Raw genomic sequence first — 22473 nt, forward strand, 5'->3', positions numbered from 1 at the left:
TCTTCCAATACTGTGGGGAGTGTCGTGGGGCTTATGCAGATCTCATGGGACACAAGCCAGGCCTGTAGGGCCTTTCTATCACCTCATGTGATCCAAGGATACACCCTAGATATATCCAACTCCCTCCTGTGTCTGTATATTGCCAGGGAAGATGAATAGAATCGTAGAATAATAGAGTTGGAGGGGTCCTATAAGGCCATTGAGTCCAACCCCCTGCTCAATGCAGGAATCCACCCTAAAGCATCCCTGACAGTATTCAAGTATTGAACATGTGGCCCTTTCAGGAAAAATCTGTCTGCCATGATTGATTATCTCATTGAAGGATCCCTGGATCAAAGATTTAAAACCACTGTTCTTATTCACTATGGCTTACATATTCCAATTGTAACATTTTATAGTTGGAAAAAACTGTTTACTAAAGAGCATTACTTTAGGTGCCCATGAGCCTTCTCAATTGTATGCTGTGCCCACTATGCCAGGTAACTCTGTCAGAGTCCTTCTCTCTCTCCCTCTACCCACAACGGTGGAGCAACAGGCATGCTCAATCGGTGCACTTAGCACCAGTAACCCAGACGGGAGTTGTGCCAATCCATGTTGATCACTGTTAGTCCAAATAACTAGTGAGATTAGCACGTCACACAGCAAAAGTTGTTCAAAGTACAAAAACAGAAGCAGTGCCCAACACTCATTGGTCCTTCTCCTGTTGATCTCCATGCTAACATTACGTTTTTAGTCATTACACTTAATGCTTTTCCATCTCTACACTGACTGTATGTTATCTTTTCATCCTCACTCTCCAATGAAAACACAATTGCAATCAGCCTGCACTGCCTCCTTCGCACACGGCTGTCTTTGAGTCTAATATACACCTCTCCCTTGGCCTGGAATAGCCTACCTTTCATTGATGGAGTCACACTTCTCCTTCCTCCTTCAAACTTTTCATCACCCCTTTATCCATCTGAAACATTTCTTTCTACAGCCAAACGTCTGCACCATGGTTTTAAAAGCCTGTGTGCACCAGTGACTACAGCACACACAAATCCCTCACCTGTCCACAGCATAGATGGGAGACAAAGTACCACTGAACCAGGCCAACCTGCATTGCAGGAACCATGCTTTCCGCTGGGAAGGAAAATGGGAACCTATTCCTATGCCTCACAAAAGGAACAAAATTGGGAGGAGGGAAATGAAACAGGTATCCTTTCCTCCTTTCTATTCAGTCCAAAAGTACCAAATTGCAGCAAGCAAATATGCGGAGGTGCCCAAAACCCTCTGGAACAGGTCTACGTCACTGCTCTGTAAGCAACTAGCTTACTGTTCGCACAAAATTCAGGTTTGATATTAGCTGATATTGTGTTACAGTCATTCCCTATGAGATATATAGATTCACGTATACGTCCATAACAGCATCTTCATCCCATTTGCACAGAAGAGGAAAGGTGGACCCAACAATCAAAAGTGGACAAAGGGCCATGTAGAAGAAGCAGACTGTGGATCTCCAGCTTGTCCCAATTAGTGTGTGTGTGTGCGAGAGAGAGAGAGAGAGAGAAATTCTTCCCAGATCTTAATGGAATGCTTTTAATTAAAGCGGGGTGGGGTGGGTGGCAGGGGGAGAATTTAAACATTATATAACATTTTAAGAAACAGAAAGCAAAAGGTTGAGCCATCAAAACCAGACTATCGGAAGCCAAAAGTGCAAGGGCACCCTTACGGGCTGTACTTCTGCGGCCTCCTCCTGTGGTTCACCCTGGGCATCAGCGTCCGCCGTGGGACACCTGAACGGGAGGGAGGAGAGATAGCAGAACGTGGCCGGGCATGCCAAGAAGGAGCAGGGGAGACCAGAGTCTGCTCAACAGACTGCATCTGCACCAGCGACTCCAGCAGTTCCGTCTGGCGATGCATGATGGCGATAATTTGTGCCGTGTCTGCTCGGTCCCTTTCCCGGTCTTGCAGGTCTGCCGTGGCGTACCTGTTCAAAGAGGACAGGATTCTGTCGGTTGCTGTCTGAACCCTCCTGTCGGCTATTCGTGACAACTCCATGACCAAGTCGTTCCTGGTTTTCCTTTGCCGTTTTCGGACTCGAGTCAGGCGCCCCTCGGAAGGAAGAGTGCCGCAGTTGTGCAGTAGAGCTGGTGTGGGTGATAGAATTGCATCTGAAGGCACACAAAGACACATAGGCTCAGTTCACACAATACTTTTTCTCTATGCAGTGTGAAAACTCCACACGATGGTGGAGATTTTAGGAGGAACTCACCACACAACATCTTCCAACTCCACAGTTGTGTGAATGTGTGCTCTCTAGAGTGGAGTAAAACTCAACGTGGCATTTGATTGACAGCCCTCTCTCCTCCCCCAGTCCTCCCAATGCTATCCCATCAGCCATTGCTGTGAAAAAAACAATCCCCGGCAGCTCTCCTAGAGCGGCACTTCCTTCCTTGGCTGCTCTAGCCAGGGAACTCTGTAGCCAGTGGGAAAACTCCACAATGCAGCAAGAAACTCCACAGAGCCTTCCAGACAACACGGAACACAATGGTTGTGCAGGAACTCTCCTCTGCATAGCGTGGATATTCAGGGTGGAGTGTTTTTTTAAAAAGACTCCACTGTGGGGTGGAGTTCTCTCTCCAAACAACACATTTCTCAATGGTGGTGTAACAACTCCACCGTGGAGTTCTAAAACCACCTTTGAGAAATGTGCTGTCTGAACTGAGCCATAGTGAAAAGATAGCACACATTGCCATATGATGCAAAGGACTCTAAGCATGTCAAATGCCAATAAATTGAAGTCAATGCTGTATATCGGGGTGAGCAACATGCAGCCGATGCAGCCGCCCCCCCACCCCCACTGCAGCTCCCACTGCTGCCATGCCATCCAAATATCATATTTTTGATGCCACTGGACACACAAAAAAGTCAAATTTAGCTAGAAAACAAGCCCCATTTGACCCTTTCAGGCTTCCATTGTAGTTTGTTGCCAAGTTCCGCCCCCCCCCCAGTGCCCCTCGAAGTGTGGAGGGTGAAAATGACCCCTGGACCCCCTGTATATTTACCAATTCTTGAGCCTTTGGTTGATGAGCTTCCTGGGTTACTGGGGAATAGAGAAGGCAGGGAGGAAGCTGGATGATCCACTTCTACGAGGAACAAACAAAACAAAAAAGCTTGAATTATAAATGCATATAAAAAGTACAGCTATACACGTAAACTAGCAACGGCAACCTAGCTTCAACACAAAAGGACAAATTCACAAAAGCTCCCAATGACCAATGTCAAGGCGCAACGTTGCAGCGAGTTCCATTCAGAGACACAAAGCTGGATTCTTACTTGCTGCTGGCCAAGACATGCTTGCAGGCTTCACGGAGGCTGCCCTCGACACATAGAACATCGGACTGGCAGTGGCGGAATCAGAGATTTCTACTGAGATCTGTGGGCACGGGGAAAACCGATCCTGGCTCTCACTGTAGTCCTCACCCACCACTGGCGCGGTTCCCTCTGCTGTGGGGCAGGGGGAATTGGTATCCCCTGATGATTCCTCTGGCACCGGCACATTCTGTAGCCTCCTAGGCAGATGGAAGCTAGAATCACCAGCCAATATTCGATCCAGCTGCTCGTAAAAAGGGCACGCCATACGTCCGCCCCCGGGAGACAAGTTGTCCTTGGCCTTTTTGTAATCCCTTCGCATCGTTTTGGTCTTGGTTCGGCACTCCTGAGCGGTACGTTCATGCCCCCGCTTTGCCATTTCGCTTGCGATCACCTGAAAGGTGTCCATATTCCTATAGCTGCTCTGGAGCAGCTTCTGGATCTTCTGCTCTCCCCATATATCCAAGAGGTCGATGACCTCCGTGTAGGCCCAGTTGTTGCCACGGCGGCTCATCATGCAGGAATAGACAACCTATTGAAATATAGGAGATACATTTTGTCGTTAAGGAAGAGAACTACAAACTGGGCGATAGCAAGTCTCACAGGGCATGCAACTCAGTTTTTACCAAGAAGGAGGCAGACCAAAGGAGGGCACAAAACCTCCTGTCCCCAAGAAACTGCAACAATTGCATTCATGACGTTTTCAAAGCACACACATTTGGCCCTTTTTCTGATGGCTATCATTTTAAAATAAAAGGACCCTAAAAGGACCAGGTATCTTCAATGCAGACAAAGCAGGTCCCGTGCACATTACAGATGATAAACCAACCCAGATTCCAGACAAACTACAAGATGTACCATCCTGTACTTTCAGCTCTTGTGGTGGGTGCAAAGATGGGGGGACTGTAAATTATTGTTCTTTTGATTTATATGTTGTTGTTTTCATATTAAATAATGCTCAAGGAGACTCACAAAGACAATAAGACAAAAACATCCATATATTAATATTGACATTACCCAGCTAATAAAATGGCATATTAAGAATCTCCTTTATCATCTGGGAAGTGGTGGAAGATTCCTCCTCCCCCCGCCTCCCCCAACCTGGTGCCTCCCAAATATTTTGGACTGTACCTCCCATTATCCCCAGTCACCATGGGGATCAAGAGCAGTTATTAAATTCCTCCTTCCCCAGTCCTTAAAAGATAATAAATGAAAAGACATATTTACTTCCTAGTTATCTTACAGTCTGCCCATCAGTATTTTACGAACTCTAAGTTATGACATTTTTTTTTTAAATGCAAAGTTTTAGTTAAAATATGAATGGAGAAGAAAACACAACACATGACAAAATGAAAGAGGTACTTACAAACTAACTTTCAGTAAATTAGAGATTCCTTTTGGGGATTCTAATCCTGGGGCAATCAGACACTTCGTGAATTTAATCCAGCCACCTGCTAGTTTTACAAAGAAACAAATCATTGAACAGAATTATGGCATTACAAATGAAAATGAAACGAAAATTTTATATTCTTTCATCCCTGCTGAGGCACAAATCTCAATTCTAAATCATTTACTTGCAAGTCCAAATGTTTCTATGTGATTTGATTCAAAATGGGATTTGGAACTGTGGTGCTTAAGGATAGAACTGTCCTAACCAAGTTTACTTAGAAGTACATCCCACCCACTGATTTCACTGAGATTTACTTTTGAGTAACAATGCTTAGGATTATAACTTTAAGGTAAGAAATGTAACACAGACCAAGGGCTGAACCTTGAGTTCATTGTAATCTGTATGGTGGTGACTAGCTTCAGTAAACAGAAATCCCCAAAGGAAAAGCTGACCACATAAGTGCTCATAATAATATACTAACTGTTAAGCTGCAATTCTGTACCTGCTTGCCTGGAAGTGGGCCCCATTGAACACAACCTGGCTTACTTCTGAGCAGACATGCATAAGTTCTCACTGTTGATGTAACACTTTAGAGTGCTCATAATGATATGCCTACGTTATTTCAGTAATTCTTACAGCAACCCCGTAAGGTAGGTCAGCATTATTATTACTATTTCCATACTGTAGGATGCAAGTACAACGGCTTGCTTAAGGTCCACCTAGTAAGTTTATAGCTGAGGCAAGATTTCCATTGTGGAGCTCCTGCTGTCAAACCATATGCTTTGGCAGAGACCCAGACCCTGATCTTTGAGAAGCAGAAAGGGGAAGGCAGGGAGTGGGAGTGCTTACTTTCCCCTTGCAAGCTCTTTACCTTCAACCACATTTTCCCCGCAAGTAGGGTTCTGAATGCGCTGCAAGGAAAGCAGCTGAGGAAAAAGGGTTACGGAGGAAAGCAGGAGGAGGGGGAAGGGTAAAGCATCGCCCTTGTATCCACCACCTCTTTGCTTCAAATTATTCCTTGGAGACCTCAGTTCCCAGACCAAGTTTTCCATCAATCATATAGTTGCAACCCTGGGTATAGAATGTGTGTGTGTGTGCATTTCAACAAACAGGAATATGACACTGACAAGCATATTTTTGTTTTAATATTGAGGGGAGCTGCTGTGCTGGAAGTAGTGAGGAGGAGGAGGACAAGGAGCAGCACACAGCTGTAAAAAAAATTAACAAAAAGCAGTGGTTTTTTAACCTAAATATATGAAGGGGAGAAAAGATCAGATGGTGGAGGTACTGCTGCATGGGATGGGGCGGGAGAATCTTTGCTGGCATTCTCTATTTATTACTCGCTGAAGTGTTAGATGAGCACTTCTCCAACTAGATTGTACAACAGGGAATGCCCGGGATTAAAATAAAATAAATAAAACTTCTAAATGGTACAAAAATGGTGAAGGCATGAAAGGAAGGGATGGCTGTGTTCGGATGACACGTTAAACAACTGGAGGGGGGGTAATAGGAACAGAATGGGAAACGACCGTTGATTACATGTCGTCCGAACTCGGCTGGTGTGTTGCTTATCATTAGAGATGTCATGGTCAACATCTGAGAGACGCCCTTGCGCTTTTCCAATCATGGTCTGAAGCACTCCACCGATTGCAAAAGAAGTGCTAGCAGGGAGAAAAGCTGCATTCCCTCCCATCCCACTACAAACTATTGCAGTTTATGGCCTAGAAAAGGGTTATCATCCACATAACAGAAGTGATAACTTCAGGAAGGACACCTTGTTTCGCTGTAACAGTAGAGTAATGACTATGGGCTGTTTGTGTTAAAAATAACAATAGGAAAGGCCCCAAAACCTACACACAGAGCATTTTTATTAACAATTGCTAACTAAAGTTCTCTGATCCATATAAATATTCCAGAATAGTTACCTCATGTAGCATCCAGAACACAAGATGACAATACATTTTTTATAAGTGTTTAAAAATGTTGATGACTTACTTTCATCCTTTGTGCTGTAAAAGCCATTTCATCTTGATCAATGTTTGCGTCTGCAGACTTGCACCAGGCTGGGTAAATTTCAAAAGACCATCATTACAAAGACAGATAGCAAGTGTTGGTTTGGTGAGTTTTTTTATTAAGTAATCATAGAATAGTAGAGTTGGAAGGGGCCTATAAGGTCATCGAGTCCAATTTGAGCTTTTATAATTAAACTCTTCCGTCTTTAGAACACAGAAACATACAAGCCTAGGAGAAAGAAGAGTTAAAAATCTGTCTCATAATTTGTTGTGTTAGAATGTTAACAGACTGGTAAAATGACAATTGTAGTTGTAGGTTTCTGGGTATATTAGCAGTCTGCTAAAAGCCTCTTCGGAATTTGGCTCTGTAGTTTGAAACACAACTGGGCAAGGATTTTCAAGTTATAGAACCAAAGTGCTGAGCTTAACCCAATTCCATAAACCAGGCCAGAAAAACCACCACTACAAATTACACTGCATCTTCACTCTGAATATCTAGAAACAAATACCCTGTACAAGAATACAACAATCTTTCTCATAATGCTGAAGCCAACCGTGTTTGCAAGATTTCTTAAACGGTAATTAAAAAGATACAGCAGTATATCAATGATCATTAACATGCCCTTGCTAATCATCCAAGGGAATCAGGCAAGACAAATCTACACTGTCTCCTCTTTACTGGAGACAGAAGTAATTTTCGTTTTTAAAGAGAAAGCAGCCAAAGTAGAGGCTTATAGCACAGACACAAGGCAATTTTATCGTATGGGCGCTCTGTGCTTTTGTCTTTCAAAAGGCAGCCAACAGAGACATACTATCTTCTCCTTCCTCTCAGTTTTTCATGCCCGCGACTCTGCTTGTGAACAGCCATTAAGGAAATACCTTCGTTATCCATGATAAAAGTTTTGTGGAGATGTATTAACAACCGTTTGGGATCCTCATCCGCTGTTAATCATTCCTGTACAATAGAAAACAGGTCCAGGACGTCTGCAAATACTATGCACACAAAATTAGCCAAGGAGAGACGGAGAGGGATATTCCACTCTGTTTAGCAGGGGAGGCAAGCCAGGATGGCTTCCTTTGGCTTCACTCTGCTTCCGCCCCTCCAAAACCTTTCCTGCCTACACTTTCCAGCCTGCATATATACCCAGACCCCTCCTACCAAAGCACTAAGGGAGCATATACAAATTGCCTCAGAAAAGTAGCCGCAGTCTTTCGCTGATCTTTTTTCCCCAGGCTTCAGCCTGGCAACCATGAACTATCTCCAGAAGTCCGCATTAAGAGGCCGATTCAAAGCTCATTTCAGTTGTGCTAGCCTTCGAGACCGCCAAGTCCCTTCTATCAGTCAACATGTTACAAAAAACAGCTTGGTGGCTGGAGAAGAGAAAAAGGCTGACTTGATGTTGAAATCATGATTTCTGCATGGTCAGAGTATTAAGAAAAAAAGGGGAAAGAGATTGCAAACATTCAAATGACCAGGGCCTAATTATCCCAAGAACCCTCAACCTGCTCTTTGTAATATCTTGCCTGATGAAGAGGTTCAGAGACCTTGAAAGTGGCTCATTTTATTTTATTGTGATCTTTGAGTTGGTCTAATATGGATTTTAGAATGTTTCTTATAGTCAATACAGTGACCTTTGCATTTTGTGTATCTTTAGAAGGAATTTTGTGTTTTTTCTCCTTTCATCCCGTTGTATTGAGATCATAGCCATAGATTTATTTATTGTTTAAAGCTACTTCACCTTTCCACTTTTTCAGTCTGAAATCAGTGTTTGTTTAAAAAATAGACATAATCAAAGTAAACTGCTGTTTAGCCTTACCTTCTGCACTTCTAGTAGGAAACAATCCCACCCATTTGTGCATGGTTATCTTCATTTTGTGGATATGTTCCTTGTTGCCCCTGTTCAGAAGACTCCTTAAACCATGGCTTTAACCATGGTGATTAAGGCTTTTTGTCTTATTCACCATGGTTAAAGCCGTGGTTTACAGTGTTTTCTGAACACAGCCCATCTGTCCCCTGCTCCTAATCAACATCTATATATCCAATATCTTATTATTATTTATTTATATAGCACCATCAATGTACATGGTGCTGTACAGAGTAAAACAGTAAATAGCAAGACCCTGCCGCATAGGCTTACAATCTAATAAAATCATAGTAAAACAATAAGGAGGGGAAGAGAATGCAAACAGGCACAGGGTAGGGTAAGCAGGCACAGGGTAGGGTAAAACTAACAGTATAAAGTCCGCACAACATCAAGTTTTAAAAGCTTTAGGAAAAAGAAAAGTTTTTAGTTGAGCTTTAAAAGCTGCGATTGAACTTGTAGTTCTCAAATGTTCTGGAAGAGCGTTCCAGGCGTAAGGGGCAGCAGAAGAAAATGGACGAAGCCGAGCAAGGGAAGTAGAGGCCCTTGGGCAGGCGAGAAACATGGCATCAGAGGAGCGAAGAACACGAGCGGGGCAATAGTGTGAGATGAGAGAGGAGAGATAGGAAGGAGCTAGACCGTGAAAAGCTTTGAAGTGTTTCTTCACTGTCTGATGATAGAAACAGAATTTTGGAGTTGGAAAGGACCTTGGAAATCATGTGGTTGAAGCCTCTGCTCTATGAAGAAATCATGCAACCACAGCATTGCTGACAAAAGGTTGTTCATCCTCTGCTTAAATACTTCGAGCGGAGAGCCTGCCACCTCCTGGAACAGTCTGTTCCACTGCCCAAGAGTTCTCACTATTAGCAAGTTTCTCTTTATGTTTAGCTGACATACCCTTCCTTGCAGTTTCCCTCCATTCATTCTAGTCTTGCCTTCTGGAGCAACAGAGAACAAGTCTCCTCCATTATGGTTCTGAATCTGATAACAAAGGCTCTTGCCTAGAAAATCTCATGTATACCACAACATTTATTTGTTTATTAGTTCTTAAAGGTGGCACAAACTCTTACTGAAGCAGCTACTTTTCTAGCTATCCCTGGAGATTTAAACAAACTCTTTCTTCTGGAAAACAAGATTATTCCAGTTGATGCTGCTAAGAACATTTAAAATGCTACATCCAGCTTGTGTGAATAGTGTTTTGCAATATATAAACCCAAATGTGAAGCACAGGTTTCTGGTTATTTTGCATAAAAAGCTTCAAAGATGACACCTAAGTGAAAAGCTGATCCTTCAGGGCAAGAGCATTACTTGGTACAATACCCTTCTTCCAACCCCTGGGATACAGCAAGCTAGATATCAAAATTAAGAGAGATTTGAAGCCTACTCTGCTAGTAGTCAAATACCATGCACAGATTTTGGTGAGTACCAATCACACAAATTCACTACAGATTAATTGATGGAAGGATCCAAATGATCTTCCTAACATAGAGCATTGATTTCATGAGAGAAATGTATTAACATGTATTTCCCCACTGAAATCAATGAGACTTAAAATTCCTTAATTTGGGCAGAGTTGTGCCTATTATTATTTATTAGTATTATGGTGACAAAGTACATGATTCTCATGTTATTATGTAAAAAAAAGGGTAGGTCCATCCTGAATTATATTGTATGCAACTGCTATTGAACAAGGCTAGAATCATGCTTACCTGGAAGTACCATTGGATACAGTGGGACTTACATGTGAGTAAATATGCATAAGATTGCTTTTTGAAGAACAGGCTTGTCAGCAGTAGCCTTAATTCCTTCCCATTTCCCTCTGTACAGCCTGCTAGTGGTGGTAAACAGTTGAGGGAGGAGGAATTTTCATAATTTACATTAGAATGGTGTTGACAGAATACTGGGGTATTGTTGTGGACAGGACAGATGCACAAGCAATGAAAAATGAACACATCTCAAGCTTTCAGTTGTTTTCTAATAGGTCCTCAAGTATATAAACTGGATCGGTGTAAGCATAGCATGCTTTATGATTTTATGGGCTCCCAGTTCATTTCAGTGTTGTTTTTTATCTTAGGAACCCCTTCATGGCTTCGGATCAATAATAATCTGCCTGGACCTTTAGAACATGTTCCGAGATCCTTCACCCCACTAGGTGACATGCAGTGGATGGCTATTGGGCCTTTTCAAGTAATGCCACCCCCAAACAGCCTCTGCAAAGAGAGTCGTCTAGCACCTGCCTTGATATCATGTTTGCACCTGCTGAAGTTTTTTTTTTTTTAATTTCCCCAGGCCTGTTAATCTATTCTTGCTTTGGCGCATGGGGGTACACTACAGTTTTTAAGGCTGTTAATGTTTTAATGACTTATTGTATGTACTTAACTGCATTTTAATTTTTGTTGTAAGCTGCCCTGGGAACATGGTTATAAAATGGCATTTAATCATCATCATCAAATTAACAGTTACTATATCATGCCATGTGAGAAGTACATGTTTTTGCTGCAAGCCTACTATCCTGTGCACACTAATTTGGGAGTACATGCCACAAACACAGTGGCACTTCCAAGTATACCTGCTAGAATCGAGTTCTAACGTTCCCCACCTTTAGTCTTTTAAACATCCCTGGGAAGGCTGGTGAATCAACAGCCAAGAAGCTTCTACGCCTGCGCCCACAGGGTGGCTATTTAAACACGCTCCCTAAAACAGAACCTTCCCTGCTCCGCTTTCACCCGCTCGCCTTTAAAGACTCGAAACCATAGAAACAGAAAAAAGCAAGTGTTCACTTCCTTCACCCTTTTGAATGCCGCCATATGAGGGGCAGGAACGTTTATTACGCAGAATATCGAGCCAGTCCGCCCCTTGCATTGGATGCTCCGCACGTGGTTACGTTCAGTGGGAACCGGAAGTATCGCTGCAGCTTCATTGACTTGGTGAATTCTTGCTGGAGGTATACACACCCCAACCTCCGGAAGTTATTTTCCAGCCCTACTGGCCAGGGTCGCGATGGTTACCTCATTTCCGGCTCTGAAGTAACTAGCAAGTTTTTATTCCTTCACCTCCCGTCGCCTCGCTTTGTGTTCTTAGCGCGCATGCGCCCTAGCCCACCCACCTAACCAGCTCCCAGCGGTGGCGGCGGAGGAGTTCGGAAGTTCAAAATGGCCGCGGCGACTGTGGTGGAGTTGGGGATGCGGGGGCGCAGGTAAGAATAATATATTTTTAAAGAACAAAAACCATAGTTAATATTAGCCACTCTTCGACGAGGAGAAAGTGGGGCGAAGGAGGAGAAAAAAAGAGTGGAAGGGCGAGAACGCGCGGTTACTGGGCCGTTATAACGGTCGCGCGGCGGCCTTTTTGAGGCCTGGCGTCTGAGGCTCGAGTACGACAAGCCTCTTCATAATCCGCCTTTTTTCGAGCCAAGAGGGGCTCTTGCGCCGGCCAGTCCCCGCCACGCGGCACTTGCCCCATCGGCCCCGGCCCCTTTCGTTGCCTGATTGGGTTGTTTCGCGCTCGGCTCAAGGGAGGCGAGGGCCTAATTTCGAGCCCCGCCAAAGTCCCTGCCCCCACCCGGAAGGGGTGCCCCACCCCCAGAGCCTCAGACTATACCAGCATATAAACCTCTTGTCAGGCTTGGTTAAAGATTGCTAAGAATGTTAAACATTCTAATACCCTCGGAGGAAAGACTAGTAGTCTTCTCTGGCTGTCTTTGTTCTGTTCTTGTAGAAGGATTGTGACACACGCGTGCACACTTTCATTCACACTATTCCTGCTCCCTTCCCTAAAGGCTCCTGCTTGGAAGATGTTTGGGAATAGACTTACTTTCTGTGTTGATTACAGTACAGAAGTAGGAAATCTATTCCCCCACAGAAATTATTAAGAGGGTATAAAGATAGCAGACAACAATTGTTCAGTTTGTCCTTAAGAACAGAATAAGAAAAAAATGGTTTGGTAACAGGAATATCCAGGCACATGGTTCTTTTCATAAGTGGCTCTTTTTTCAATAGTGCTAAGATATTTTTCTGCCTAGAACCAGCGTTTTAAAGTTTTGCTGCAACATTTTGCCACGAATTCCACATCCCCCCTCCACCCCCATGGTGCTGCCTGAAGCATATAATTTTAACAGTATGAAAATCCCACTTTTTAAAATGTTTTGGGGAGACCTGATTGGCACCTGCTGAAGGAAGCCTTAGCGGGAGAGAGGCTGCTGCCTGTCAGATGTTGTTGGACAATACCTCCCATGATCTCCAAGGATTAGCTATGCTGGGTGGGGCTGATGGGTATTGGAGCCAGACAGCATCTGGAGGTCCACAGGTTCCCCGCCTTTTTCTTAAGTGATGTCAGATTAGTAGAATGGACCTCTCCAGCTCTGTGATTCTAAGGCATTCTGTGCACATTGATTTGGGGAAAAGGTTCATTAAATTAACTTGAACTGACTGAGTAAACATGGTAGGATCAGCTGACAAGAAAGTTAGATTATAAACAATGTCCTAGATGTAAGCTGTTGAAAGACAGGTTTATTAAGCTATTTGCCAATCACAGCCGGAAATTTCCTTATGGTATCAATAGCAGGGGTGGGCAACTATGGGAGGTCTGAGGGCCCGCAAACACCCCGCCCCCCACAGGCTGCACTCCCCCCTTCCCAGAAAAAAACAAAATTAGCAGTTTGTTTCCACCATGTCGCCACATTCAGTGGTGGTAAGAATTTTTTTTAAAAGAGGTAAATGGTGTCTGTAGTGCTATGGAGTGCTACAAGGGCCAACTTTAGCTTGTTTTCAAACTAAATTTGACTATTTTAGTGTTCCGTAGCCACTAGTGAGCATTGCAAGGGTCAAATTTAGCTTGCAAATATGCTAAATTTGATCCTTGTAGCATTATGAATGCTATGTTTTTCTTTTTAAAATGTTTGAGCCGTCCCTGAATTTGGTGTTGTCACTCTTGAACTATACATTAAATTGCAGCTGCATGAGGCAATTGCTAAACAAATGATACATATTTAATAAAACCATTTATCCACCTCTAAAGAACATCATCAGAGGCCCTGCTCTGGGTACCCCAACTGTCAGCACGTGATGACTATGGATAGGGTGTTCTCTGTGGTGGTGTCCCAACTTTGGAAGTAACATGAGATGTACTCACCACATGCCTTCTTTGAGTTCTAGGCATCTGGCCAAGACTCTTTGTATTTACCCATACTTTTAATGCTATTGCCTGCGCTTTATTTTTACTGCTCTAACAGCTGTTTTATTGTTTCATGACTCGTATATTTAATAAGAGTGCAACTTGGTTAAGTACATTTTGATCAATGAGTCATATTAGTTGATTGATCTGCCATTTTAAACTTGTATAAATTTTGCAGGTGGGTAAAACTATTTTGGAAGAAGTTAGCATAGTTTAACTTAGGAGTCCCTAACCATATTTGATGTATAGGCACATTTGGGAATTTGAGAAACTGTTGTGGACACCACCTCAAAATGGCTCCCATGGAGGATGTGGCTAGTCCCATAATGGCTGCTGTGGGGAGCTAGCTAGTCAAAAGATGTGGAGTGGGTTGTGAGGGGGAGAAATACCAAGCCTAGAAGCTGAGGGGGGAATAACAAGGCTAGTGGCTAGGAGGGGGAAAGAACAGAGGTGAGAGGGAGAGAAATAGTAAGGAATTCAGAAGGAATCACTAAAGTTGCTCCTATATAAGTTTTTAGTCTGTGTTTAAATACTCAATGATATAATAATAGTGTTCACATTTTAAAAGTGTATTTTCTCTCTAAAGAATTATTGTAGGAACATGGATTCTTAGACTGTAAAGGTTTAATCATAAAATTTATGACAATGGAGCAGAATATTACATTGCAAAATAAGCTACTATGACTCCTTTGAGAATAATTATGAATATGGCTGACATGAATATGCAACAATAAATTGTTTTAACATTTAAAAGCAGCTGATATCTCACCAGATGTTTCTAGAGAAATGTTCTCTGAAGCTTATCAAGCTTCTTGTTTGATACTTTCTAGATAATATATTCTAGACTAAGGGTTGTATCCAATGTTAGTCCTACTTACAATACACCCATTGAAATTAATAGGATTTAAACTAGGCCAACATTGAATACTTCCCCAATTATCCATGTATTAGAGAAATTAATATGATTTCTGGTATTAGCCTCTATCTAGCTTTGCACTTTGAACTATATGAAATGATATTTGATCTAACGGATTAGTAGAAGTAAAAATAGGCATGCCCAGGTGATAATTTTATATCTTTTTTCACTGCTCTAGTATATTTATGCTGTAGTTCATTGGGTAATTACAGTTTAGTTGTATGAGTTATCCTTGATGTTACCACAAACTGAAATTAATATTTCAAATATGTATTGTTTAAGATTGTTAAGAATTCTCTAAATCTTGTTGATTAGAATATTTCATTTGATCTCTGAGCTATATTTGTTAATATATTTACAGTGTTGAAGATGCTGATATTTCTGAGAGAAGTGCAAATGAAGAAAATGGGGAGATTTCAGAAGGAGATCAACCTCAAATCAAGCACAGTCGACATAAAAAAAAGAAACACAAACATCGAGGCAAACATAAGAAACATAAACATTCTTCAGAAGAAGATAAGGACAAAAAGCATAAACATAGGCACAAACATAAGAAACATAAACGAAAGGAGGTTGCTGATGGTTCTGATAAAGAAGATGGTCCAGCCAAGAGAACTAAAATTGACTTCTTAGCTCCACTAGAAGACTTAGAGAAACAAAGAGCGTTGTTAAAAGCTGAACTTGAAAATGAACTAATGGAAGGAAAAGTTCAGTCTGGGATGGGATTAATATTGCAAGGTTATGAGTCAGGTTCTGAAGAGGAGGGAGAAATCAATGATAAGGTGAGAAATGGGACAAGATCTGCAACTAAGTCATCAAACATTAAGGGGAAACTAGAGATTATGGACAATAAAACCAGTTCAAAGAAACGAAGTAAGAGTAGATCAAAAGAACGGACTCGACACAGATCTGATAAAAAGAAAAGCAAGTCAGGAGTTGATGGAATAAAAGAGAAAGCAGCCAGAAGTAAATCAAAAGAGAGAAAAAAATCAAAAAGCCCATCTAGAAGAACAAAGTCTCAAGACCAAGTAGGAAAGTCAAAATCTCCAACCCTTAAAAGGCACTCACAAGAGAAAAATAAAAAGTCTAAGTCTCCACCAGAAGATAAGACTAAAGTAGAAGATAAAATCAAGTCAAGAGATCGTAAAAAATCTCCAGTTGTTAATGATAGTAAAAGCAGAGATCGTGGCAAAAAATCCAGGTCTCCAGTAGAACAAAGGAGCAAGTCCAAAGACAGAAGATCGAGATCAAAAGATCGAAAATCCAGGAGATCAGAGAATGAAAAAGAAAAGAAGCCAATTAAATCTCCTACTAAAGATGCATCCTCAGGGAAAGAAAACAGGTCTCCTGGTAGAAGACCTGGCCGCAGCCCTAAAGGAAGAAGTTTGTCTCCAAAACCACGAGATAAGCCTAGGCGCAGTAGATCACCTCTCCTTAATGATCGTAGATCTAAACAGAGTAAATCACCATCTCGAAATCGGTCTCCTGGTAGAAGAGCAAAGAGCAGATCAGCAGAGAGAAAAAGAAGAGAATCAGAAAGGAGGCGGTTTTCTTCTCCCAGGTAATTGTTAGAACAAAACAAAGGTGTGGATCCGGACTTCACTCCCCCTGTTCAAAGGGGGCGATGTGACTTGCTGATTCCCTCTTCCCTTTCCTGTGCAGTTCTCCTATCCTCCAAAAATCTGCTCCATAGCTTTGGTGAATCTCTAGAACAGTAAGGGATGTGTCTGCTATCTGGAAAAATCACAACTATATAAGGATTGCCACTATGGACCCTAAAAACAAGAGCAAACAATTACGTCTTTTGCAATTCCAGTTTTCTGGATTGTAAAAAAAAATTATGTGCCCTAAGCTGACACAGACTCTGTTTGCATGATCACAGGGGTAAAAGAAGCTTATCTCCCCCAACATGTGCTGTGCGTGCCCATTGTTTATATAACTACCAGCACTACAGCGTGGGTTGCTATGTTGTCTGAACATACTTTATACCTGATCTTTATACCCATCCCACAATCCCTGCCCCACATCAGGTTATAGGGTGGGTACAAAGCCATCTCCAGTCTAGGCATGCTAGGTTTGGACAACACAATGTAAATAATATGCACACGTGGGGATGGAGGGAAGAAGCCACAATGGCTTCTTTTAACCTCATGATTATATGAACCCATCCACCAAGAACTGCATATTTTGGAGAGTTAGGGGTGAAGTTGTGTGTGTGCACTTTTGCACAGGTGAACCATTTTTTTCATAAAATTGTAAGAAGCCTACGTACTAACTAGTCTTCAAGTTCACTCTTTTTTGTTGTTGTTAGATCTTCTGGTTAAGTTCCTTGTTTGAGGTGATACATACAGAAGGTATGGGAAGAGACGTAAATAGCTTTAAAAAGGATTAGATCAATAGAACTATATGTATTGATGGCTGCTACTGATGATAGCAAAACATGCAAACTTTGTTTTTGGAGGTAGTATATGACTGGTTACCAAATGCAGGAGATTAATGGGGAGACAGATGAAAACCAACAATAAATCTGGTGCCAGTCAGCAGATAAAATGCTGTGCTATGGTGCTATTGCTGTAACCCACTATGGCATTTTAAGTCTAAACAGTGCTAATACTGTTATAAAATAAAAACATACTTTTAAGAATATAGTCTCCAAGCTGCTGGATTTAATGGAAATCGACCATAAGGAATATGCTATCTTTATTAATATGCTACATGTATCATTATTTAATGAAAATATTCCTATATGACATCTCTGATAGGTTCTTCTTGCTTTTTCTTCATTGTTTCATTAAGACTTCTGCCATATTCATTTTCAAATTGTCTCCAATGCTTTCATGTTCTCTGTGTGTGTTTTCCTTTCTAAAGAGATCAGGTGTTTAAATGGGAATTGAGTAAGCAGCAAAGTTATGTTTACCATGGATACAGTTTCTATCAATCTGTTAAGCAAACATTTTCATAGTTACCCTAAATAATTTCAGAACGCCATGTGAATTCAGAGTAGAAAGAACCTACTAGTCCAAGCTTCCCCAACGATTTTGCCCTCCACATAATTTTGGCCTACAACTCCCAGCATTCCGGACTGTTGGCCATTGCTGGCTGCAGCTGATGGGAATTGGTCTACAACATTTGGAGTGTGCTGAATTGGGAAAGGCTAGTTTAATCTGTGGGTACAAGAGCTAGTTTAGGAAGTGAAAAGATAAAATTAAATTTCATCGACAGCCACTTTTTAAAAACTTTGTTTGTATTACTTGTTTTGAGTTTATATAGTCTTAAGAGAATGGATTGGAATGTCTGAAGAATACAAACAATGAATTTTAAAATTATACATTGCTGCTATATAATTGAAAGGATCGTTTGAAGAAGTTATTATTTACAGGTGGATAGCAGTGCCATGTTCTTATCAAAAGCATATAGCTTAGAGTACTGATTTGGATCCAGAGGTTTCATGAATAGAACCTAATTCATGAAATGCACCTCCCGGAGAAAGGGTAGGGGAAGATTGTTTTCACCTATTCCCTGTTCCCCTTACAGCTCACTGAAAAGCTGATGCAAAGGGTTGGGGGACCTTTAAGCAGTATGAGAGGTGAAGGATTTAAGGGAGAATCAGTGAAAATTGCCCTCCTCTACTAATTCCAGCAGGAGCATTGCTGAATCTTGGTCTCTTCCTGAAATGGGAGGGACACTCTGACTGGGTTCAGACAACACAATAACCAGTGGTGGTTTAAATAGTTGACGGTTGGTTATTTAACCCATTGCGGCTTATCGTGTTTTGTTGGAGGGTACCGTTGGTTATTTCGTCAGCCACAGATCACAAAGCAAGAGCAGTCAAAACGGTGGCTGCTGCTTTAGTCCAGCCAACAGGATAGATTTTTGGCAGCACTAGCTGATGGGATACTAGCAGGAGGAATGAAGGGGGAGAGAGGGTGGGGCATGAGTGAGTCAACTCAACGTGGACTAATAGTCAGTGCTGATCCTAATCCACACCATGGTTGATTATTATCATGTTTTGTGGGGAGTACCCTCTTGATATACAACTGTTGGGTTGATTATTATCCCACTGTTGACTATCATGTTGTCTGAATGCAGCCTCTGTTTCTAACTCACTGAGTTTAACATAGAGTTAAGATTACGATAATTACAAAATAGCAATAATAGCAGGTTTTGTTTAACTTTGCGATTTAAAATATTTAGTCTTGAAATGCAGTACTTAATATACTCACTTGGCCAGGCTTTTAAGTAGTCTTTGGAATTGCTGCCTGTGGAAGTGAGAATCTCCTCAAGGCAGAAAAGCTTTTGTAACTTGGAAGAGAGCTGATTTTTCCGACTTTTTGTATGTCACAAGTGCCTACTTTAGTTAAGTGTAGAAAAACAGGCTTTGCAATGCTGTTGTAAGCAATAAAAAGGTAGGCTGAGAATTAAATGTGGATATTAAACATTTGCTTTGCTAATACATAAGGCAGTTTTCACATGGCATATAGCATGAAAAATATATTGTTTTTATTCAGGGCATTAAACCATTTCATTATATAACTTTCCCACCCAGTTGTCAGTTTTTTCTTATGTCTGTCAACATTCTGATCATTGGGATGTTTGGAGTGGGTGGGTTAAAGAATTTTCTCAAACCCAGGAGCCCCGCTCCGACTTGGTACTGTCTTCATGTGCAAAATTGATTTATTAGTTTTTGAACATTTAAAAAGTACGACCATTCTGCATGCAGGCTTCTCCATCCAATTAAATGCTTGATTTGGCCCGGAAGCAGGTCTGAGGGACCAACTTAAGTGCCCCACCTCTGATCTGCAATATTAATAGTGAACTACATTAATAGTGGATTCTTTTAGTACAGCTCTCCTACTCTCACCCCAACTGTCTCTGTAACTTCATTTTGTCATTTTTTTTTCTTTTCACTTAACATTCTGTGCCATTTAATTCTTATGAGGTCATTTGTTTTCCGGGGTGGGTGGGTTATGCTTAGGTTTTTCCCCTCCTTTTTGGTATTCTATAAACCTTGCATGCGCAAATTCAGTTACAAAAGTGTGAGCATGGAAAAACTCAAATTTGTATTGGTACATATGATAATGCAAACTAAGGTTTAATGAAGATTTGCATATTCTGGTGTTATAATCTGGTGACTTATTAGTTTAGTATTCTAGGCTTCCATGTGGTTTCATTGTCTGGAAACCCAAATATTTTAAAAATATTCTTGAATTCTAAATTCTCTTTAAAAAAAAAGTTTAATTTAAAATCGGTTAAGTTTAAAATGGGGCATAAAAGAGTTCTTGCAGCTATATTTCCCTGTCATCCTGATATTAATAACCAAGGTATATACTTAAAAATCTGCTAGAACAACAAGACTAAAAAAAAAAAAATCTGCTATGTAAATTTTCCTTTACAGTTGGATTTCTGGTTGAGTTTTTAAAGGGAATTGTGGCCATTTTCTAAAAGCCTCTATTTGTGCATTTTTTCTTCCATCTCCAAGAACACGAACTAGAGATGATATCCTCTCTAGACGGGAGCGATCAAAAGATACCAGTCCACCTAGGTGGTCCCCATCAAGAAGAAGATCCAGATCTCCCATTCGGCGAAGATCTCGTTCACCTCTTCGACGCAGCCGATCTCCAAGAAGGAGGAGTAGATCTCCTCGGAGAAGGTATGAAGATTTGTCAATAGAAATAAAATTGTATGTTAACTTGTAATAGTTGTTTTTAAAATGATCTTCCCCTTCTCAGTTATACAGAAGCCAATTCCATAAAAGCCTTATTCTTCATTACAGGTGATGCTGTGGCTCAGTTTGCACATAACGACTACCCATGGGTTATTTAAATCATGGGTAGTTGTGACCACAGAGAAATGAGTAAGCATGTTGGCTCCTGACTGCTCACTCATTTCTACTTTGCTAAATAACCAAGGAACATCTCTGTTCCTGGGTTATTTGGCATAATGTCTGTAGCCTGCACTTTGGGTTTTTAAGAAAAGAATAACCCAGAGTTTTAACCCATGGTTTGTTGTTGAGTTAAAACTCTGGGTTGTTTGTCCCTCAACAACCTAAGAGTGCAGGGTTTGGATATCACAATGAATAACCCAGGAATTTCTGGATTGTTTTGCAAAGTGGTCAGTTCGGAGGCAGCAGGCTTAGTTCTTGCACAGTCATGACTAACCCATGTTTTAGATATCCCATGGGTGTCATGACATATAAACTGTGCCAGTTCTTTTTCTAATGAAACCTTAATGTGGAGTCTTAAATCAGTAGTAGTTATGTCCTATCCTAAGCAATATTTGCTCTTGGATGAAACATTTGAATTTTAAAATAATAATGTACAACAAGACTAAGCATGAGAAGATTAATACCTGTCTCTTTATTTGAAAGATATACTTGGTCGTTTTCACTGTTTAAATTCCCTTTCTCAACACATACTTTCATAAATAGGGGTCGCCGGAGTAGATCTCGACTTCGGAGGAGATCCAGATCACGGGGTGGTCATAGACGAAGGAGTAGAAGCAAGATAGAAGATAAATTTAAAGGGAGCCTTTCTGAAGGGATGAAAGTTGAACAAGAATCTTCATCGGATGAAAAGTAAGCAATGAATCATAATGTGTCATATTGTGATATCCTAAAAAAGTATAGCACTGTAAGATGTAGTGATTAGGAAAGCAATCTTGATTATTAATAGTGAGTTAAAGTCCTGCAAGTAGTTGATGTGTACAAGGTAAATTCTGAGCCATGCAATAGTTCCAGCATAAGGGCTTTTTGCTATAAGCAATAGAATTTGTATGATTAAGGCTCAGCTAAAAATGTCCATATATGTGCTTTCTGCCAGATGATTATTGGGAATATTACACATAAAGTTAAGGGATAGATTTGTTTATTTTAGTGTGACAAAAATTGTGTAGAAATACTAGCAGAGCTGCTTATCAGTGCAAAACATGGGATGCCTTCTGTAGCTATAATCCAACAGATAGTGTAGGATCCAAACAGCTGGTCTAGTTCATGCAAGAGCACTAGCCCAGTGAAATTGTGTGACCATTATACTCCCATTCCTTATTGCAAACGGCTTTTAGTTTTCAAAATGGATCAATCTGTTATGGGTGTCTGTTATTTGAAAAAAGTAATGTAAAGCCTCTCTGGGTGACACTGCTAGTTTTTACAGTTCTTTGGATCCTGACTAGGTTGACTTTCTTCTTCAAACAAAGAGGGTTTGGCTGTGAGTCTAAGCAAACAAACCTGGAAATTGATTCCACTAAACTTTCTGGTATTTTTTCAACTTAAGTATACATAGGACTGGGGGGTGTTAGTAGTCACCAGGTTCCCACTACAGTTTCTCTTTAGTAAGTTGTGTGTTATCAACGCTTGGTGGTTTTTTATTTTCAAAAAACATTTCCAGAGTTTATAGAGAAGTATGACAAGTTATTCTAGCTAGCTAATGCTTAGGCTTTACTGTTTGTGGGGGCATGAACCTTTCTTTTGCAAAATCGAAGTATTCTAGTCAATGAAATGAACTTAATAATTAGATTTAAGAACATGCATTTGAAATTCTTCCATTTGCTGAAGCTTTAGGGAACACACATGACACAAGGGCTAAGATGCTCTCTTTTGTAATTGGGTTCCTTTTCAAGATTCTACGTATTCCAAAATGTTGGTTTAAGGGCTATATTTTGCTCAATGTTGACAGGCAAACTCAGGCTTATACTTTTCTGAGTCTTTAAACAAAAATTAGAAGGTATACATATGGAAAAGAATAATTTTTGCCATAGTGGGACTTGGAGGGA

General features: G+C 41.1%; 2 protein-coding genes across 9 annotated transcripts in view; one reads left to right on the plus strand and one right to left on the minus strand.

Moving 5' to 3' along the window:
* Window positions 1–627: 627 nt before the first annotated feature.
* Window positions 628–7864, minus strand: LOC134401055 (uncharacterized). Of its 3 annotated transcripts, none has more exons than XM_063129762.1 (6): window positions 7636–7864; window positions 6740–6807; window positions 4721–4805; window positions 3319–3886; window positions 3048–3128; window positions 628–2153 (listed from the first exon to the last, which is right to left on the minus strand). In XM_063129762.1, the coding sequence occupies exons 4-6, from the start codon at window positions 3869–3871 to the stop codon at window positions 1708–1710; spliced, it is 1080 nt and encodes a 359-aa protein (XP_062985832.1). In that variant the 5' UTR covers window positions 3872–3886; window positions 4721–4805; window positions 6740–6807; window positions 7636–7864; the 3' UTR covers window positions 628–1707. The 3 variants fall into 3 exon arrangements, with proteins under 3 accessions (XP_062985832.1, XP_062985833.1, XP_062985831.1); XM_063129763.1 differs by having other exon boundaries at window positions 628–2129; window positions 4721–4808; XM_063129761.1 differs by having other exon boundaries at window positions 4721–4808.
* A 3835-nt stretch (window positions 7865–11699) lies between these two features.
* Window positions 11700–22473, plus strand: part of PRP4K (pre-mRNA processing factor kinase PRP4K) — a 28845-nt gene continuing 18071 nt past the window's right edge. For all 6 annotated transcript variants that reach the window (XR_010025651.1, XR_010025652.1, XR_010025650.1 and 3 more), the window contains exons 1-4: window positions 11700–11814; window positions 15068–16267; window positions 20186–20356; window positions 21134–21280. Coding sequence is in view for 3 of the 6 variants with exons in the window: in XM_063130316.1 (XP_062986386.1) it covers window positions 11771–11814; window positions 15068–16267; window positions 20186–20356; window positions 21134–21280 (1562 nt within the window). In the remaining 3 variants the exon portion in view is untranslated. The remainder of the gene's footprint in view (window positions 11815–15067; window positions 16268–20185; window positions 20357–21133; window positions 21281–22473) is intronic.

This window comes from Elgaria multicarinata, chromosome 7, assembly GCF_023053635.1.
Source record: "Elgaria multicarinata webbii isolate HBS135686 ecotype San Diego chromosome 7, rElgMul1.1.pri, whole genome shotgun sequence".
In the NCBI taxonomy this organism is placed as follows: Eukaryota; Metazoa; Chordata; class Lepidosauria; order Squamata; family Anguidae; genus Elgaria; species Elgaria multicarinata.

Bases quoted from the DNA above. Each gene is read 5' to 3' on its own strand.
- LOC134401055 (XM_063129762.1), bottom strand. From the start codon at position 3,871: ATGATGAGCCGCCGTGGCAACAACTGGGCCTACACGGAGGTCATCGAC. The intron at 3,129-3,318 runs GTAAGAATCCAG...TGTTCCTCGTAG, and splicing joins CATGTCTTGGCCAGCAGCAA to AAGTGGATCATCCAGCTTCC. The intron at 2,154-3,047 runs GTAAATATACAG...GTGTGCCTTCAG, and splicing joins AACCAAAGGCTCAAGAATTG to ATGCAATTCTATCACCCACA.